General features: G+C 43.5%; 1 protein-coding gene across 1 annotated transcript in view; it reads right to left on the reverse strand.

Moving 5' to 3' along the window:
* pdlim4 (PDZ and LIM domain 4) overlaps positions 1-21,385 on the reverse strand; it is a 46,417-nt gene extending 25,032 nt beyond the window's left edge. The window contains 3 exon segments of the mRNA XM_034606566.1: positions 68-149; positions 10,766-10,917; positions 21,052-21,385. Of these exon segments, the coding sequence (XP_034462457.1) occupies positions 68-149; positions 10,766-10,917; positions 21,052-21,144 (327 nt within the window). The 5' untranslated portion in view covers positions 21,145-21,385.
* Positions 21,386-21,706: the final 321 nt, after the last annotated feature.

Genomic DNA, 21,706 nt, shown 5'->3' on the forward strand with positions numbered 1-21,706 from the left:
GAATTCCAATCTGAAGAAACTCCTGTGAGTTGTGCTTTTCGGTAAATCCAGAGTAAACAGTGGTTACCTGTGAGTCAGGCTCCGTGTAAGGACTTGTCTTGCCGTCTTCACTAACAGTCGGCGACCACACTCTGTCTCCGGATCCCGACCTAAAAGACAATACCCATGAGAGAAACAGAGAGAGAGTGAGTCAGATCAATCTTTTGCCATCGCACACCCCGGCATTTCAGTCGTTTCTGCCGAGACACACAAAAGGTTTCTTTCCACAGAATATCCAGTGTTTCGAGTGTAATTATTTCTGCGTGTGAATGTTGGAAAGAGTGAAAGACATTACTTATTTAAATCCTCTTTGAATTACTGTAAGCTGTGTAAGATGACAACTTTAGCGGCACATGATATTCCATTACTGCCGTCTGATATTAGCGGTCCCCTGTTTGTGCCAAAACAATCACTTACAGTATAACTACAGTTAAAAAAAAATCATTTGGCAGCTTTGTGTGAGTATATTTTTCAAAGTGGATTTGTACATTTGGCAGGCTTTCACATTAGGAATGGGATAAGGCTACGTCCTGGGCCTCATTCCACTGGAGCAAAGATAAAGTCTTCATCACATCATAACTCCACCGAAGTCTTTGAAAGAACACACGGCAGTCTGGGCCGTGGACTTTTCAAAAGCGGCGATAACTGAATTACTGGTATTTGAGATTTTCACCCTGCTTTTGAGATTACCAGTAATTGGCTGCAGTTGCCCATTCTGCTCACACTGCACGACATACAGACTCACAGCAATGATAGAATACTTTATTTACAGCTCGGTCACAGAGATCCACATAATTCAGTTGGTCCTTTAAAAGCCAGAGAATGAAATGATTCTGTGGAACTAAGGGTTGATCCTCATTGGGATTCATCAGCAACGTCACCGACAATTCCCATCCACTGCAGTTTCACTTTCAAGTTGATTTTGTGAAGGTTTATGAATTTCGTATGAAAAAGATCTGAGATGAATTATGTGGTTCATTAAGTTTTTGTTGCCATGGCGTGAGCTGCTTAGCGGGAAAGCATCCAACCGCCAACTACCAGGAAATCACTCAGAGTGACTACAAGACAGTGTGTGTCTTTGTGGGTGTACGTGTGTGTCTGTATGCATGTGTGTGTGTGTGTGTGTGTGTGTGTGTGTACTTCTCTTCACCCAGTTTCCCAGTGTACGGTTAAGGTTAAATTAAGGTGAGGGTATTCCCCTGTCTTCAGGAAATGAATGAATGTTAATGCAATGTCTTTGGGGTTGTGTGTGTGTGTGTGTGTGTGTGTGTGTGTGTGTGTGTGTGTGTGTGTGTGTTGGGCGGTGTGTTGACGTCTACAAACTGAGGTAATTGGCCTGCAGCTGGCCCAGCGTTGGCTGAGCTGAGGCAATGCTGCAGATATGAACCACGGAGGTGTTGCCATCAAGGACGTTCTTATGAGGCGCCGAGTGTCTGGCAGACGAACAACAGCTACTGCGGAGGATGACATCCCCACATGTTTTCAGATTGTTTGGTTTCAATGGTTACGGCATAAAACAGCCCATTGAAACGAGTTCAGACTGAAGGGGACTTTTTGAAATGACATTTTGGACTTTACTGTCCATCCATCATTACTGGAGAACGCGGAGGCGTGAGTGGAAACTGGGATTTACAGTGTTACACTGTTGCACTTGTTATGCTGAAGGTCAGTCTGGAGCGGGATGTCTTTCGTGCACCAAATTTCCCACACGCATATCTGTCAGCCATCTAAATGTGCCTGATTGTTTTCATCAAGATCCATGAATTATTCCCTGGGAAAAAGGTGAAAGTGTTGAAAAACGCAGAATCTCACAATGAAAAAGAAAGTGAAAAAACAATCCTGGATCCGTTCTCTTTAGGATTTGCATCAACATTCGATTGATTCTTCCCAGACCCCCTGATGCATCCTTCCACCAAGTTTCATGGAAATCCATTCATTTGTTTTTGTGAAATCTTGTTTACATACAAACAAGCAAACCACCCAACAAACAGACAGGGGTGAAACAATAAACCTCACTGTTGGAGGCTGTTTTTGTTTCTATTTGAGTTATCAGGAAATCTCACACATCAGATATTGAGCAACGGATGTAATCTCAAAACAAACATATTTTTACTTTCTGTTTGCCAGGTTTCAGGTCAGTGTGTGAGAAAGAACCCCAGACTGCATGGGCAGTCACAGGAACACAAACACATTCCCAACCTGTTGATCATCTCTCTCCCTGTTTCCATTTCTTCTGTCTGTCTGATCCAAGGATGAATACAGCCTGCGCAGTACAAACCAGTAAATCTGTATAAACCAGACTGTTATGATCTGCAAGGCTAAAGGAGACTAGATATTAAAATCGAGCTGCCGACTGAGACTTTATCTCGTCTTACTTCGACCTCCTCCGATGCCAAAAGGTATTGTGGGAAGACGCCGGTACACTCTGTTTCTTAATGAGATTTACAATGATAAATAGGACAAGGGGGGAAGAGTCCTGAGCTCATTCCTACAGTATTGTCTTTGATTTCCACCCGAAGGAATCTCCTCTGCTCCTCGCTGTATCAACGTCGAGGAAGATTTACTCCAGGCAAACGACAAGAAAAATGAAAAGACAGAGGGCGAAGGGGGAGCTGATTTCTGTAATCATGATAATCCTCATGAATTAAAATAACAATCATGGACAGCAAAGGCAATACAACTTTAAAAAAAACTACAAACTTTATCCACATGAGACTGAATAGGAATGGGCTCATGACAAAACGACCCCCCCCCCCCAAAAAAAAAGAGAAAGGACCCCATATACAGAGAGCAGCTCAGACAAAAGTAAATCCCAGGTCATTTTCTCTTCTTTCCTTCGGTCATAGTTTCCCTCGCTTGACCTTTTTAATTTCCTGATTGGGGAGATCTGGTTTTTTCGGAGCAGCGGATGAGTTTTCTTTGGCTGCACACTGTCACCATGCTGCTGGAGGAGGAGGAGGAGCACGAGACAGACGGCTGAAAACCCCGGAGTGCCTTCAAATTAAGATGCGGCCGATCACGGAACATTTCAGGGTTCACTTCAGAGTCTCGTCTCGCTTCCTCGAACCCATCTGAACGAGAGCGGTTTTTCAGGCCACTCTTACGGCAAACACCACCGGAGCGACTCCTGTGTTATTTTGTAACGTGAGAAGAGTTCAAATGCTTGAAGAGCGGTTATGGAGGTCTCGACCTGAGCGAGTCACATGGAAAAATCTGCATCTGGCTGATGACACGATCGAAGTGAAAGGAGAAAAACAGGAGGAATGATTGTGGTCTACCCCCTTCCTCCCCTTTCTCCTCTTCAACTCCATTGACGCTGCCTTTATGGTCACCACAAAAAAAGAGGCCCTGGGAGAGCGTGAGAGGAATGACGATATGAGGGGATGAGGGAGAAGGAGAAGGCAGCGGTCCTGGTAGTAGCGCAGAGGCATGTGTGTGAGTTGGCTCCTTTGGCGGTTTCTCTTTGTCCCAGCTGGAGTCCTGTGTTCCTTTGGTCGCATGCGGCCTCGTGCATAATTCCTCAGCGGTGAGTCACAGGCCTTGGAGTCAAAGCAAGACAGCAGGAGCTAATCCTGAGCCAGAGAGGTCCGACTCTGGGTCTTTTCTCTGCCTGCTCTCTCCGATTCCTCCTGAATCCTCGGCCCTGGGTTTTGTTGTGATTTCACTTCCCAGATCATCATCTAATCTGTGTTTCTCCCCCTAAAGGAACTCCTATATATGCACCTGTATACAAATATGTACTGTCAGCATTCCCTTCAATACATTATAATATGATTTCTACAGTGTGATAAAATAATCTCAACCCAATGACTGACTTTGTTTGGGGGCTTTCAATCAGAGATTTGCACATGCAGATAAATACATTTTTAATGGATTAACGCACAGGAGCATAAAGTATAAAACCTATTAAAAGTGATGTGCTGAGGGGTCAGTAACCATTTTAATCTCTAAAACAGAGTCATTATTGTGTTTCAATAACACAAACCATGTTTGAACTAAGTATTGAGGATCTCACGACCACTTGGTATCAGCTATCCCACAGTCTACACTTACATAACCAAAGTGTAAACACTCTGCTGGTTTCAGTCACTGATAAGGAAGGGGACATGCAGATAAAAGCTTTTAAGCGAATCTCAGGGACCATTTGCTACAAATACCATGAAAATACCATGACTGCTGTTGCATTTATTTAAGTAGTTGTAAAAAATCTGTCCTTTTGTCCAGATCCACCCCAAATTTAAGGTATTCTATCTTGGTTTATGTTCCATCCTTCCACAAAGTTTCATGGAAAACTGTTTTTAAGTAATCTACACAAATCAACCAACCAACAAACAAATGGACAAGGGTGAAAATATAACCTCTTTGGTGGAGGTAATAAAAAATGTATTTTGTGCAAATCTCGTTAAACTACTTAACCTTCTGTTACCATTTCAATAAAATCTAAATCAATACAATCAAATGGAGACTCTACATTAGCAAGTGACGTCTCTGCACAAGTCAAATTCCATTCAGCCCCATCAAAGGCTAAAAACCCAGAGCTGACCAAACTGTATGCACGTCATCCTTCACTCCAGCCAGGACCTAACCATGAATTCTCTTTGTAACTGTAAGTGAAGCTGAAATGAGAACAGCAGGATGTCCCTGTTTTCATATTAGACCTTTTTATAGAAGACTAGAACAAGACCCACAGTAACGCAGCTCAGGCATCATGACTCATTTCTCAGCAGATTTAACTTGCCACTCAGCATGACGCTTTCCGGACAGCTTGACCAGCGGTGGAAACACACATCACAACCGCCGACATCTGTTTCTCAGGCCTCCGCACGACCGCACGGCTTTCTCCAGAAGGCTCGGGCAGACTGCAGGGAGGTGAGGTCAGGGTGAAGGAGATGGGAAGAGAAGAGGAGATGAAGAGGGGACGTAACAAGAAGCAACACTGGGGGATAGGTAGGGTGGGATTTGGGTTTGGAGAGGGGGGACGGATGAACGGCACATTGAGGGGCAGGTATAAGGGGGGTAAGGGATGAACCAGGAGGGAAAAATGGAGGAAGGAGAAGAAAGTAACCCCCACAGCTGGTTCTTGTGTTCCCAGCGTCGGATGTTCAGGCCGAGCCAAGCAGACATGACACGCACCAATATGGGTCCAGTGAGTCTGTCCAGGTCGACTGACACCACCCTGAACTTCAATGTGTGTGTTTTGCGGAGTGGGCGGCAGCCATTTTTCCTCCCCACCGAGACGACACAACTCCATTTGATCGCCAGCGGCAACACTAGCGAGGGTGTTTCACCTCTCAGCTGAGTGCTGACAGGCCCGAGGCGCGGGGAAGGACGGATGGAAAATGGAAAAGCTGGTGACCTCAGAGTACTTCTTACTGTTTCCTTGTCCTCGTCTCGCCTTCTTTCCTTCTCGGTTTTCTCTTTCGTTCTGCAATTAATCAGCTTCCTCACGAAACTGCACACTGGACAAACACAGGTCCAGCCAATAACGCAGAGATTTTCAATTATTGGTAATGTATATTCCATTTCTGCATCCATTTTATTCTATAGTGGTATATACAGGTATCAGCCTGGGTTTTTCCAAAGTGTAATTATTTATTTAGACTTTTTATGGCACAGTTTACGGCACAAAAACTCCTGAATGTGGATAGTTCAAGTACATTTTCCAGGGGTTAGAGGAAGATCCTGAAATCACTATTTTCTACAAAAGAAGAGGAGACAAAGTTTATCACGACTAAAACTAGAACGGAGTTTACTTCCGTCAAGGCCCAGCAGTCCCCTTAAATTCAATCAAGCTGCACCAGATTTCTCACAATCATAGATATCAGTTCCCTAAATTATTCCCTCGGAAATAAGTGAAAATGTTGAAAAATGTCCCATCATGTTGAAACGAGCAAAAGATAATCCAAGGTCAGTCCCCTGTTCCGGATCTGCACCAAAACAAACAAACAAACAAACTTAACCTCCTTGTCAGAGGTAATAAACTCGGAACAGCAAAGATTAACAACATCTGAAAGTGTCTTGTAATTTCTTTCAATGAAATTTTATAGAAATAATACCACACAGAGAAGTGCAGCTGCTGCCCCCAATTGTCATGGTTCTCCTTCACTTCTCATTCAGCTTTCATGTGTTTCCCCGGGGCAGCCCACCAGAAACCCTCTTTAAAAAAACGCTCTGTATTATGAATTATAAAAAAAAGAGAAGGAGGGGCGGGTTATGAAAGTAATAAATGCGGAGACTTTACAAAGAAGCATTCTTGCATTACACAAGACCTCAAGCTCAGATGCAGCCAGCGAACTGTAATTTTGGTTCACAGCAGACGTGTGGACTCATATATTTGTCCATCGGCAGCAACAGAAAATTACAGGGCTCTCGTTTCACCATCTATGACTCTGTGACTGTTTGGAGGATTTTAATGGCGTAGGCTTTTAATGAGGGCTGAGAGCTGATGTCCTCTAAAATATTATTTTCTTGTGAGTCAGCATGGGTTCGCCGAGTCACTCCCAACTTTTCTTTTTTTCTTGGGGGCCTCCAGAATCAATGGCTCCCATTGAATAATCATTGGTTTTTTCCTGTCACCCGCAGCTGAGGAGTGTTTCCATTGAACTGAAAGACCCTTTATTCCACATCTGCTTTGGTAAATAGCGATAATAAGCACTTGACTTTTACAAATCAACATGACGCCCCCTTTTGTCTAGATAATTGGGGCATAAAACAAACCTCAATGCTTTTTTACAGCTCATCGAATTTCTGTAAGAGCTTCGTCAAAGTTTGAAAATGTTTAACGACACCCCCAATAGTGGCCTTTGCATCATGTCTTATTTATTGACTTATTTTTACTATTTAAACCTCTCTGTGTTTCTCAGTGGTTAATTTGCAAAAAATCCAAAAGCGTGACCTCCTTTTTCCCCTACTAATGAATTTAGGCTTGGCTCTGTTTATCATAGTGACTGTTGCTGTTTATTAACACACAACTTCCCGCGCAGCATTTCCCCAGAGAGAACATGCTTCCCCACAATAGGTGTTTGGTACTCTGGATGTACGGCTCTAATCACCTGGAAGGAATTGCTTTGGAAAACATGTGTATGAGGTGTTTACCCACTCACAGCTTTGAATTGTACAAAAAGTCAAGCTCCAAGGTCCGGAACATTCCGGGGAGAGGTGGCGCCTGGGCAGAGCAAGCAGGAGTCAGGACATGACGTATACTCTTTGTCTTCTACTTGTATTTTCATCCCGAGATATTTGTATTCTCCCGTGTTTCATGGGCGTCACGTGTTAGAAACTCGCTCGCTGTGAATATTCCAGACATCTTCCTGCTGTATTCTCACATAGTCTCACTCAGGGGCAACGGACTTGAAAATTAGCGTTCTCAAATACACCGCCCACCTGAAAATTTAAGGAAAGTGCCCAGAGTTCCATGCATGTCTGAAAGCAGCTTTGGTTCCATCCTTTCCCTTTTTTCTCTGTCTCATCTTGTCAGCCACTACCTGTCCGCTCTTGTCTTTCTAAACTTTCATATCCATTTTAAAATGTTGTCTTTTTCCCCCCCTCCTCTGCTTGAAGGCCCCCCTCGCTCTATCTTCCGTCTCCTTCACCACCACTTAATTTCAGCTCCGGAGCCCAAATGGTGTGTGGCTATACGTCCCTCTCAGACATGACTCGCCCTCCTCCTGTCTTGCAGCAGGGCAATTCCCACTGTAATTATTCAACCAATATACACAGAGAAGGTCACATACCAGCAGCCAGCCTTGTCCTGCCTGTGTTGATATACGACCAAGCATCCAACCGCTATCTTGTCAGCTTAAATGAGGAATTAAGGAGGATTGATGAACAACGCGGGTTCGTCTTGTGGTTTTAATTTAGCAGAATCATTTTCTGCTATATAAAGTGAAAGAGCTTATCGGGTGTCAAATATCTTTGTTGACATCATGTAAAAAAACGTCTCCATTTAACCCAGGAGCATTCTGCGCCGTGTGATTTTATGGTACCCTGATGTTTTTTACTCCAATTAAAACAAAAATAATGTCAATTCCCAATACAAAACCTAAATGACAAGCATTGTTCAAATTCACATCAGTTAAAATTATGGTCAAGAGAGTGGCATCTTAAAAACTCATGTGAACGTCAGCCTATCAAGTATCAAGTATCTATCACCTTAAAGTGCTCCTGCTCATATCAAATCCTTCCTACACAATAGGTTATTGTGTAGGGAACCTATTGTGTTAGATAAACCTATTGTGTTAGATAAACCTATTGTGTTAGATAACTTTCAGTGCTTCAGGGGAAATTTAAGCTGAATTTGGAAACCCCAGGGTGCAACTGGATAAGTGTGGTAGTGCCCTTGTTTGTGCTGCTGCAGGTGTAGAGGTGCTCCCCTGCACTTTGAGCTAAAAACAAACTTTAAATAGATCTTCAATCCCTTTGTGGACAAGCCACTGAATGCTCCATCACTCAGCGTGATGTATGAATGGATGGGTTCCTCTACAAGCTGAGGTGAAGGGCAGGAGGGGGTGCTGCATGCTGGAGTCCACACTACACAACACAAATACAGGGCGGAGAAACGTGTGAATCTTCTCTCATCTGAGGCGTCCGATTACTGCGGGAGTGTTTCTTCTTTCCACTGCAGGTCAAGCTTCGAGCTCCGAACCCACGGTGAGAGAGAAAAGACTGCGTCGTCTGTTGCCCTAAAAGGAGAGAGCTGAAGCACCAGTTGGCAGTTGTCACTTGCAACCGAGGCTGAAACCACAGTGTTCTCCATCTGAGAGATTGGAGCTTAGAGGTTGCCAGATTCGCGCTGCACTTTCCAGCCCGAAGTAACCATCTAATACAAATGTGGGAAGCAACTGGCATTTCAGTTTTTCCTTGGTCGTTCCCCGTCTCCTCCCCCTCTCTCTGTGCCATTAACTGTTTCGACGGATGACTTCCACTCCGCCGTTGACGCTGAAACGCGTTGCTCTCGTCCGCTGTTGAAAATGATGCAGAGTGAAAGACAATTTTCCACCTCATATAGTGGAACAATGCAATATATCGCCCTGTGAAGTCCATTCGAAAAGGTCACTGTCTGACTCACTGTGTGCACAAGCCCCATTGACTTTGACGGCGCTCTATAGGAGCGGCGGGTCGATCATTTAAACCGCCGTAAACCTGTCATCTGCCGCCATGACTCGACTGTGCCAAGCCGAACAGACCCTCCAGAAATAGAAACAATATGGGTTCCCTGGATGAGAGGCAGTGAATAAAAAAAATCACTCAGGTTTTTCAACTTCGAGTCACTTAATGAGCCGCAGAGCAGAAACCATAAGCTGCCTGCGCCGAGGGTCAGAGCAGTAACGACTGATTAGCAAGTGACTAATGTTCGAACATTTCCTGATGTAGGATCATTCTGCACATATTGATTCTCATGGTATGGAAAATGGGCCGAATCCAGAGAGGAGGAGCAGACTACTAAGGTCTGGTAAGCTCTTTTCTTTTATTAACTCCATACACCCAGGTTTTATTCATTTTCAGAACTGTAGTATTCAAAAAACGTGACATAAGTTGAGGCAGTTTATCAGACCTCATGTACAGCTCGATACAGCTGTTTACACATGTGCAGCTGTTGCACGTTGGTCCCAAGATGTAAAAAACAATGAGGTACAAAAACGTTCATTACTATTTACCCGCCAATGTAATTCAAGTTTATTGTGCATCATAATGTCTCAATGTTCAGTGACTGTGTCTACACTGATAAAAAAAAAAAAGCGGAAGAAGCAATGCCGGCGCGTCCATAAAGGCGAACTAGGTGATTGACCTTTGGCAAGGGCAGCGAAATGTGAATTGCTGAGGAACGTGTCAATCACGCTGCACCTGCAGCCGCCTCTTTCACCGCCTCCCGCCCCCTGCTCTCAAGAGCCAGTGGTCGATTCAATTTAACTTTATTTAACTTTATTTCAGACTCATACTCGGGGCCAGAGATTGTCTTTGAGAAAAAAACAAATCCATTGAGAGGAAATGGCAGCGTGTCTAAACGACAGAAAATGATGTGGCTGCGGATGTAAACAGAGGCGAGTATTGAAGGAGCAGGCATTCCAACAACAGAAGGGCTCGTTGTTAAAACATATTGATCCCTGCAGACTTTTGCTGCGATGAAGGCCCAACGTGTACACTTCTGAAAGGTAAGCTTTCACTGATGTGTTTGATGCACATGAGAAAGTGGTGAATAGGAGAGATTTGCACTGGTATTATTTAATTTGAGGAGCTGAAATTGGAACACTTGGGAAATAGCCATCTGTGCTGCCATGACTCATGATATGGATCCATAGAAATGCCTGCATATTGCGTCATGCATACTTTAATACTGTTGGGAATTTGAGCTCTCTAGTGCACTAGCCCTTTATTTGTATTGCATATAAGTGTTTGTGTGTTGTTGCTGGTATGGTATGTTGCAAATAGATGGCCGGTATAATTATTTTTTGCCTAGAGAGGCAGAAGTGCACACGCATGTCCTGGGAAGAAGAAATTAGTGAGTTCACCCGGGTGTCATGTTTCCATCACTGCTGACTGGTGCCGGAGCCAATAAAAGCTTGTGTCTACTGAGGAGTCATTTGACCCATTTCCACTGCAGACGTAAGCCAGATGTTTGTGGGTGTTTTTGACCAGTGGATCAGGGGCTTGAGTCATTCTAAGGTTCTGACCAAATGACCGGTGTTGTTAAGTTGCTCTGGTGAGAAAATCCTCATGTTTTTCGTACCTGATGATGTTGAGCGCGAGCTGCCCAGTGCAGGCTTTGATCCTGTTCTGAGCCTCCATGTGAGTCATGCTCTCTGTGCTATCGCCATTGATGGCCAGGATGGTGTCGCCTGGACACAGGTCGCCTTGGGCCGCCTTGCTGCCGGCTGTTACCTGGAGACAACACACAAAGAAACACAGACTTAACAATCCGAGCAACACCCAAAACAGCAAATAAAGGAAAACAAGAAAATGCTGTTATAAATGGTGTCAAACTGTCAGGGAGACAGAAATACAAAAAGAGTATTAGTGTGGGCTTTTCAACGCAGGGGCCAAATTCAACAAGAGCAACTCTCTTTTGATTTATGTAATATTATGTTGGGCAGCACCTTTGGTTTACATTTTGAAAAGCCAGCAGCGACGACACTGGGATGTGAGAGGCCGCTCTGAGTCTCGATGGAAAGAACTGGAACTTTTTTAAATTCTGCAAATACTAAAAAACTAACAATCTGCACAGCAACTCCTTCACAAAAGTCCCATTAATTAACCGGATTTGAACCTTGAACCTTAACTGTCTCTGTGCAACGTCAGATCCATACAAGCATCTGCTCAACAGGTTCTTCTGCCTTTTAAAAAAAACTTTGTCACGAATGTCCATATCGCTTTTATGTTGAAGATTATCTGAAGACAGTGAGCAGCTTCCTCTCTGCGATCCTTCAAACTGGAGAACATGCGGATGTGAGGACATCTGAGCACCACAGGGGGAGCAGAGCGGGCGTCCCTCTGGGTATGTTTCACCTTCTCAGACACACTAAGTAACATATGATAACAATTTTCTGTTATTACAAGCACACGCTGACACGCACAACCGTCCCGGCTGTTTCCAGGCCCGCCTCTGACTGGTCGTATGGTTTTTTTGGAACACATAAATATGGAGAAACTACCAATCAAATCATCAAACCTCCACGGTGAAACAGCTGCAGAGGAAAAATACTCTCGACTAGCAATGAAAAACCAAAAAGCTGCAATGAAATGTGAACAATTCTCATCGTGTCTCCCGTCGCTCTCCGTGCGCTGCGAAGCTATGAAATGTGTGAGGATCGGTTGGACTCTGTGTTTTTCCAGCCATTAAATGTGCATGAGAGTTGCAGCAGCTGGATTCAATTGGTTCGGTCGCACTGTTTTTGTAGGAAATTAAAGCATTAATCCGTGTGACACTTTCACCTGAATAACAGCAGGATTGTGCTACTCTCTGCTGCAGATTGAAAAATGCGTAACGGGGATTAAACCAATGTTCATTCAGAACATTTCTAACAGCAACAGAGGACGGAGGAGAGGAAGAAGTTTTTGGCTTGAGTGGTGACAGCTTCTATGAAGGCACCACCTTCTAGGGCTGCAGCTAACAGGTACTTTCACTACTACATTATTCATTTCTTTATCAATATAATGTAAAAAAATTCATCAAAGTTTCCAATACCCTATGGCGACGTCCTCAAATTGCTATAGTCCAATGCCCAAATATATTTTCCACTATATTAAACTGACAGATTATTATTTATTGAATCATTGTTTCATCTGGCGAACAGCTACAGCAAATATGCCACCAAAAAAAAAGTGAACAAGACGGGAACTGTCACTCCAGCCAAAAGGCTAAAATGACTTGTTTGTATAAATGCACGGGCAACACATGATTTATGATCATTTTCCAGTTAATGAGCACCTTCTATGTCGAGCGCTGGTGATTAATCTCTGTCCTGTCATCCCGGTTTTTAAGTGGAAACCACTCGATGAGCTCGTTCGTCTCCAAACCAGAGCGCCCACTGCCTGACCCCCACACCGTCCTCTAATACCCATTACCTTGACAGCTGTAGATTGAGATGTATCGTGTTTGGAACACTGAAACCTTGTATTGAAGTAACACTTTTCCCGTAATCTCAGATGTGATTGGCGATCCTCTCTGGATGAACACCAGAGAGGAGCAGCTTGTGCCAGAGAAATGCATCCGCTAAATGGGACGAGCGTTTAAAGAGCAAAGGCTCACAAGTTCACGCTCCATGAACCACTAACGGCTAAGTCGTGTGATTCAGATGTGGGGGTCTTGATTTACAGCTTTTTAATGACCCCAATGTCCCTGACTCAGTTCCGGCAAGCTCAGAGGTCAGAGGCATTGCGGGAAATGTGCACGAGTCTCGTGGAAAGAAAAGAAAAAACTCTGAACTCACTTTGTTCATCAGCTGTTTTCGCAGAAATGACATAAATCACAAAACTGGACAAGTATGATCGAAGGGATGTTGGTTTCAGAATAAATACTTTTTTAGAGTATCAGAAATGTGACTGATTGTGTGGGTGTGTATGTGTGTGTTCCTGTACTTATATCTTTGTGAGGACCATTTTAAGCATAGACCCTACAGAATGAGGACATTTTTGGAAAGTGAGGATATTTTGCAGTCCTTGCTTTTTCAATGGGCTGTTTGAGAGTTAAGACTTGGTTTAAGGGTTAGAACTAGGTTTAGGTTAGGCATTTAGTTTGGATGGTTAAGGTTATGTCAATCAGTGTCCTCACTAAGATAGAAGTACAAACATGTCTGTGTGTGTGTGTGTGTGTGTGTGTGTGTGTGTGTGTGTGTGTGTGTGTGTGTGTGTGTGTGTGTGTGTGTGTGTGTGTGCGTGGGTGGGTGGGTGGGTGGGTGTGTTTGATTTGATTTGACCCTGGGTTGCGTCATAGTGGACTGTTCAACTCCATAAGTGAGTGCTTCAGGGTCAGGCCACGAATAGTTGCGCATGAATCACACGCACACAAGTGCACACACACACACACACACTCTCTCTCACTCACACACACACACACCCACACACAGTGGTGGTATGCCAAGTGCCATGGCTGAGGTCATCACCAGAGGTTAAACATTCCCCTAACGTAAGGAGGGTGGAGAGTTGAGTGGTTCAGAAGTATCATCATCATCTGCTATATTTACACTGCAGATGTAGTGATGTAATGACGATGGAGCTGTGGAGCTTTAATGATTAGCATCATTTTCTAATTACTCCAAGCAGCTTTAAAGAATACCCAAAAGTTTTTTAGGTGTTTTTTTAACCGTAACTTTCTATTTTCGTCCTTTTACTAACATGCAAGTAACAAAAGTTAAGACGTCCATTTCCACTTCTTTCACGTGATGACAGAAATAAGATTAAATTATTCCGAATTAAAAATGAGGAGAGACACGCGTCTGTAATCTGGGGCGTGTGACTGCAGCTCATAAATAGTTATCTTGGCTCAAAGGCAGAGGGAACCAGAGTTGTTGTGGACTATGTTTGGTTTCTGTTGTGAGGCAGAAAAGATAAATAAATTAAATAAAAGTCGAAATAAGAAACTGAATTTAATCCCATTTTCACCCACATCTCTTGATGTACTGCATGAGATACTGACTTCAGGTTTAACTTTGACATTACACAACATATACAGACACCAGACAGGTCTTATTATATCATTATACTGATTGCACATGCAGCAGTTGCGGCTTAGAGACGGCATCAATCCCGCAGAGAGCGACTTCACTGGGTGTTGGGCAATATAAACAGTCACATCACAATCGGTGACATAGTTAATCGCTACCAGGCGAAGCGGTTAGCAAACGACAACCTCGTGTCACAACGAGTCATCGTGTGGCACGCTGACGCCTGATGAGTGTGGTTCCACTGTGGCCGTGTGTCTCTGTGGGTCTGAGAGGGAGACAGAGGGACACAGAGGACACAGGTGGACCGTCCATGTGAAAAGTACGGTGCACATTAAAGCTGCACCCGCACGCTGAACATGACGTCAGTCTCAGGGGAAAGTGAGACTTTCTTTTATAACAAGATTGAAGCCATAAAATCAAAGTGCTGTTGACCTTTAGAGGGTTTTTCTGCAACGGTGGTGTGTAAAGCACAGAAAGGAAAGAGATGAGGGACGAATACTTTCATTTTAGCTTCTGCTCTGAATGTTGAATAGATACTGCTGTTATGAAATTTAAAATGTATGTGGGAATTGTTATAATAGCTGAATATAGTGTATATGTATGATATAGTAGCAGTCAGAGAGCAGTTTGTAGGCACAGACGTCGAAGTTAAACTGCTCTGAACTTGACCGAAAATCTTTGTGGGTTATGTTATAATACTGTTGTTTCCCTAACTTTTCAGTGACCATGTCATCCTGTGTAGTTCATACTGAAATATAACCATTTAATCCTAAATAGAAGACAAAGACTTTGGTGTTCTGCTCCAAAAAGAATGAATGTTTACACCATTATGATTTTTGTTTTAGATCGATTAGAATATGATCATGAAAATAACAATCTCACACAGAAAATGCCCCATCACAACTGACTGTTACCAAGTTTTCCTACCGCACATAAGGAAATGTAATCACAAGACAGAGGCCTTTAGTGTTTCGATAGAAAAATAATGAACGTTCTAGCTGTTTAGAGCTTTTGCTTTAGGTGGATTTAAACAGGATCGTGTAAACAACAACGTCCTGCAGCCTCTACATCAGTGTTCAGAGGGTTAAATAATATCAACATTCAACCTGACCCGATCATCTAAACACCTCTTGACCTGTAACACCGGCAAATCAACTCGTGGCCGGTTGTTTCCAAGCTTTGTGAAAGAGGAACCTGTCACTTCTTAATGTTTTTCTCATGCGTGAATTCCACAGAGGCTTTTTTTTTTTCTCAGCTGGGTGGGATCAGTGAGGCGCACATCTCAACAACAAGAGAGAATAATTCCTGGCAGCGTGTCAGACGCCTTTGTTTGCTTGTTGGACGCGCGATAGGAACCATGGTTATGACCTTGGTGACGCTTTTGGGGAGACATTACATAGCTCGGGGGGTGTGAGTTTCTCGCTGGTGTGTGATTATCACACTCAAACAAAGACACTGCGTCCGCCAAGACCAACAAGAAACACTGTCGCTTATGATTTAATACAGTATGTAAGGTTAGACTTTAATGAGGGCAGGGAAATGGGAGAGTCACATGGAACTTAATTGCACTCTGTAATGCATTTGTGTGTCTGTCTAGGATGACCACGACATCGCTCATCAATGTTACTCATCAATAAATGCGTGGAAATTACATTAATAATCACTCTGACTGGTTTTTGCAGACACTTTCCCTGAAGAGTTTGACAGAGGTCTTTGTCACCGTGTGAAGTTTCAACACGTTCATGAATCAAGAATGGTGCTTTAGATATTTGGCAACGCGTGCAGCAAACAAAGGTGTGTATGTGGTGATCAACACTGACTAAGATGACAAGAAGTTGGAAGGGAAGGCACATAAATCAAGTCTTAGTTCATAAGATGAAGGCTGCTTTAATGGATGTAATCTGTCACATAATGTTCAATTTATCATCTGCACACTTGAGATGTGTATCGTCAAGGGCCCAAGGAAGAGCAGTGTAGAATGTGCTGCGATTTGGACCCGTGATATGTTCGATATTAATGAAATTTGAATAAACAGGCGACCAGCAGCAGCAACCCGGGACTCATCAATGTAATGAAGTTAATGACAACAGAATGTTCACAACAACGGCAACAAAAACTAATTCTGTATTGGGAGTTCTGCGCAATGAGTCGAGATTCGACCGGACTTACAATAAACAGATGAACAGCTCTTTGTGCAGCAGAGGGGTTCTGCATTCCAAACAGACATGTTTAGAACGGGGACTGTCCGAGTCAATATAAAGAGAAAAAGTGGAAGAACTTCCCGCTTTCATCACAGCCTTTTTACACAAAAGCACTTTGACTACTCAACAATGAAAGACCAGGTCTGGTGTGAACATCAGCTACAGACTTTCCTACACCAGACAGCCAGATGAGGAGGAAATGCTCAGCAGCGACCCAAGGACTCACATTGTCTCCCCCGCTTTACGCACTCAGGAACTTCACATAAAGCTTTGATGACAACAGGAAATTCCTCGACGGTGCCATGCATCTGATATCACTGTTTCTAATAGAGCTTCTGGCATCTCGAGAAAGGGAGCAACATCCAGCAGAAGAAACAAACCCATGTGGCTTCGGGTCACATGTTGTGTCTGTGTGACAGGGAGCTGGACAGATGTACGCTGAGAGATTAATGGGTACAAGGGACATTGAGTTCATGTGATGTACTGTATACCCGCTAATGCAATCAAAGTTATAGTTGCTCCTAATTCATGTGCTTCAATACACTTGTCTAATCAGCATAAGACACGTGGAGCGTTATGATTCGCTAGGGCTCGAGCCTTTTCTCTTTTACGCTATAGAATTCCAGAAATTCCACCAGCAAGGAAAAAAATGCTGATACGTGGGGACTTACAGATAAAGTATGACAAAGGACGAGGAAGTGCATATACAATGAGACTCTTTTTGTCTCTGCTTTATTCATTCCTTAAAGGATACAATCAATCATATTTTTAACTGTATGCTCAAGGAGATATTGTTCTTCTAAATCATTACTCCATTCTGGATGTGATCCCTTTACCTCTCTTCTCCCATCAATCACAATAAAACCATTACAAGGAAGCGTCTGAGGCATGTCTATGTGACCAGTGTGGGCAGGAGGAGTTCATACAGGGACCGATAACCCCTTAAATGTCCATACGAGTGTGTCAGTGTTTCCTTTGAATCCATAAACAACATTTATCAGATTCTCCTACTTTGATAAGGTATCAGTCTGCCTGAGGTTGTACTTTGATTCCAAAACCAGGTGTAAACAACAAGAGAACCATTACACAAGAGAACCCTAAAGGTCTGCTGGGTTGATTATGTTTCTTTACTGCATATAACTAATGAAATGTAGAACTGAAACAAATACTACGACTACTACTTTTTCACCCAAAGATGCCGAACATTTCCCAGATCCAGATTTTAAATCTGCCGTTTTCTTTTGACCTAACGTGATAATAAACTGAATATTGTTGGATTGAAGAAAACCAGTTTGAATATATGCATTTCTGCATTTTTCACTTTTCTGTTACATTTTATCGACCAAACAAATAAGCGATAATGAAAATAATCACGAACAAAAGTTAATGCCAAACATTCTCTGGTTTGGGTTTTCTCTTATTTTGTGTCACTGTGGTTTATTTATTTCACATCAGGACAACTGGTTGAGCAACACACACACTGTGAAGACATTGTGTTGGGATTTTAAGAAACTGCTTTTGTATTTCACTCACAAAACAATAAATAAAATACTCAAAAAAACAATCCACTCGCCACACACACAGTTAAAAGAACTTGTGCAAAACAAGACTTCTAAATATGCCACATAAAGTTCTGAGAAGGGAAGCTACCCTGGGATTTGGGTCATTATTTGACAACACTCAGCTGTAAATTCCTGTCCAGAAGACGACTGTTTGCCCGCTGGCAGGACTGACAGGCGTTCTGCGTCACCCGCTGCCCGGACGTCGGTTCACAAAAGGGGCTTAAACCACAGCTGCCGTATTCAGCGTGTCCTCTCTAAATGCTTCTGCAGTTACATAAGCGTTTTTCATATTCGTCTGCGTCTCCGCCACTTTTCCTCTGTCATGCGCACGCAGCCGTTTAACAAGCTGCCACAGCGTACACAGGCATGTTATCAGGGCAAATGTTTCCAGAGTCAAGTAGACGTGCCGTTAACTGGCTGGAGTCCTAATGGGCTGACAGGAGACTAATGGGCCCATCCCGGGACATTAGCACCTTAAGCAAAGAACCAGCTGCTGCCATCAGAACTTGTTTTCTGGTATTTACAACTTTCACTGTCTCCCAGGTGCTTCATGGCATCCGCTTTCAAATATGCAGAAATAAAGAGGACGGGAGGAGATCTGTCAGTCACGCAGAGCAAAGGTATAATCAGAAGGATTATGTAAAGAACTGTAAAACTTAAAAAGAAACAAAGGTTTTTAGGTCTTTTCTGTTCTTCTGTTAGTCTACAGAGTCACATCCTCCACACTGTTCTGGCTTGTACGAAGATTACGTGATACTAAAAAATCCCCCAAAGAGACATTTTGGATCCTGTAAGACATAAAGCATCTCACTCTGAAACTCTCACAAACACACTCCTCGTCTCCCACCATGCACCTCTCTCCGTGTCACCGTTCAACACCCTGTAATTGCCGTCTTGGGCGCGCAGTGTACGGCAAGAATGCAACAAGCGCATGACGGAACGACGAGTTTAAGAGATACAGCGGCAATGAATCACAAACTCAGAAGGCAACCAGCTCCCACGACATGAGGCGAGAGGACAATGTTCCCATCACTTCGTTTATTTTTCTAAGTTTCTGTTGAATTTTTCCTTTGACCAGCTCCTGTGAACCAGAATACGAGACACCAGTCGAAAACAATTATAATGTCCTGCCAGTAAAAAGCATACAAAAGGCTCCAAGAGGTGTAATCCTGAGACTCTCAGCTGAAACACTGCCTCTGACATTACTTTTTATTTAGCTAAACGCGCCTGCATCATAACAGCTGCTTCCCTCTCTAATTTTCAAGCCAAGATTTCTGGAATCAGCCTCAACCCCCTTATTTATTCTTGCAAACAGCTTTTCCATGTTTCTTTTATTGCCACCTTATGCAACTGTCTGCAAAGTGAAACAAGTAATTAATTTCACTGATGCCGTCATCACTGAATTACGCAATGTTCACACATACACACACATAAAGAACTTCCCCCGTTTCATGCCATGGTTTTTCATATTGGCAGTAATGCAAGTATGAACAGATAGTGATGAGTAATTGTGAGAGTGATTTTAGTGAAACCACAACTTGCCTACTGTAGAAATTACTACAAGACGTTAGGAAGGTATGTGTCACGAAAAAACCTGAGACGGCCTGAAGCGGCACAAAGCAACATCTGGTCTTTAACGTAAGCAGTGAAGACAGGAGAGATGAGGCCACAGTGTCGGTTTCCCATTTTTTCCAAATGACTTCTGGTGTTGGGCAAAGACTCTGTTGGAAACTCCTCTCCATGCAGATAAGTGAATCATGAAGATCAAACGTACAGCGAGCGATCCACACAGCCAATAATATTTGAGCCCTTACCAAAACAGGACATTTAGGTACAAAGAGCTGTGAGTGTTTGATTTCTGGATTTTTTTTTTACATTTCAAACATCCAGCTTTTGTTTCACTTTGATTGTGAAAAAGAAAGTGCGTCAAACAATCCTTCAGACAACTGCCAAGTATTTGCGTCAAATTATAGCATCACAGTTCTCCTTTTCAGGGATACGTTTTAAAAACGGGGAGCACTTCAGGTGACCTTCAGCGGTCGTCTGCTCTGCTCCGAGAGTCATTAATTGCCCACCGTAAATCTAAAAATTACACCTCTGGTCTGAAGTGCAAAGGGCCCTGTAGTTAAAGGGCCGGTTTGGGGCCGGTGATACAGCTGCAGAGCACAACACCTGGAATCCCTCAGCAGCACCAATGAGCTCTGATGAAAAACAAATGTCAGCACCCCCCCCCCCCCCCCCCCCCCCCCCTCCTCCTCCTCCTCTCTCTACAAGCCCTGCAGCAGCACCGGCCTGTGTTTACCCAGGCTGGGATAAACTATAGGCTACTGCCAGGTCCACTGCCAGCACACTGACTCCTGACCCATATTCCGAGGGTCAGGGAAGTTCACGGAGGTTTGAGAATCGCAGAGCCACCACGTCAACTCACGAATGAACACATGCAATAATAATAATGACACAAAAATGTGAGTCTCACTGCAACACGGAGCCACTTTCACTCGGTGATAAGTTGGAAAATAACATTGAATCACATTATTTCTATATTAAAAATTAAGTTAGAAGAACCTTTGACCTGTTAGATTTTTTCCTTATATTGATGATATTATTATATTGTTTTTTTGTTATGATATTAATCTTTAAAAATAATCCCATATATATATAATCTCGCATAAATTGACTCTATAGATGACGTTCACAGACTTTAACCCTTGATCAGCCAATATGACTCAAACTGAACTGGCCACTTCAGCTGCCAGGAATTAGACGGCACCGTCTGTCAGCTTCTCCTAATACGATTACAGTTACCGCTGTGAGGGATAACAGACCTGGACCTGATCTTAAATCTCATTTAAGATGAATTAACCAGGCCAGGATTTTAGGATGACTCACTTGAGCTTTTTCAACTCGTCAGGTATAAACTTTGTGAGGATGAAAACGTTATAGAAACCACATTTAATCATCATTTCGTGCGTAAAAATTCTAAATTCTAAAGTCTAAAGTGAACCGAGTGGCTCCGGCGCTGCGTATTTGCGCACATGCCGAATGAATGGACACGCATCGGACACACGGGACAGTGGAGTTTGCACCTACCCTGGAGATGGTTAACGGCGTGCTGAAGTCCCGTCCTCCCACCAGTCGGAAGCCCCAGGGAGAGGGTCCCTTTAGCGTCACGGTGTGGGACATGTTTGGCACGGAGACTGCGAGAGGCACACAGACAGACGGATGACGCCGAGCAGGGGACAAGACCGCGCTTCCTTGATAAACTGCAGTGAAAAGAGCCGACGTGAGGCAGCCGGAGTCCTGCGCCTGGAGCTGCTAAGCAACGATGTCCCGACCCTGAAAACTTTCCTCCTCCTGACTCAAGTTTAAATAATGAAGCCGCCTGTGACGCGCGGTGACGGCTGGTCCTGCCCCCGGGCTGCCCCCGCTCCTCCTGCCCCGCTGCAGCCGCTCCGCGCCGGGTGGGAGGGACGGAGCTTGTTCGGAGGCGTCACAATAATCAGCTTCTTGTTCAGCAACAGGTATGAATGTGGGTTATGGGACTTAGAGAGCTGAATGGAGGTGTTCTGTTTACTATGTAGTTTATTTTCCCCATTCATTCATTCATTCATTCTTTCATACATAAATTAATACATACATACATTTACACACACATGCATACACACATAAATACATTCATTCATTCATTCATTCATTCATACATACATTTACATATACATGTATTTATACATACAGAAATACATCC

Source organism: Hippoglossus hippoglossus, chromosome 14 (assembly GCF_009819705.1).
Source record: "Hippoglossus hippoglossus isolate fHipHip1 chromosome 14, fHipHip1.pri, whole genome shotgun sequence".
In the NCBI taxonomy this organism is placed as follows: domain Eukaryota; kingdom Metazoa; phylum Chordata; class Actinopteri; order Pleuronectiformes; family Pleuronectidae; genus Hippoglossus; species Hippoglossus hippoglossus.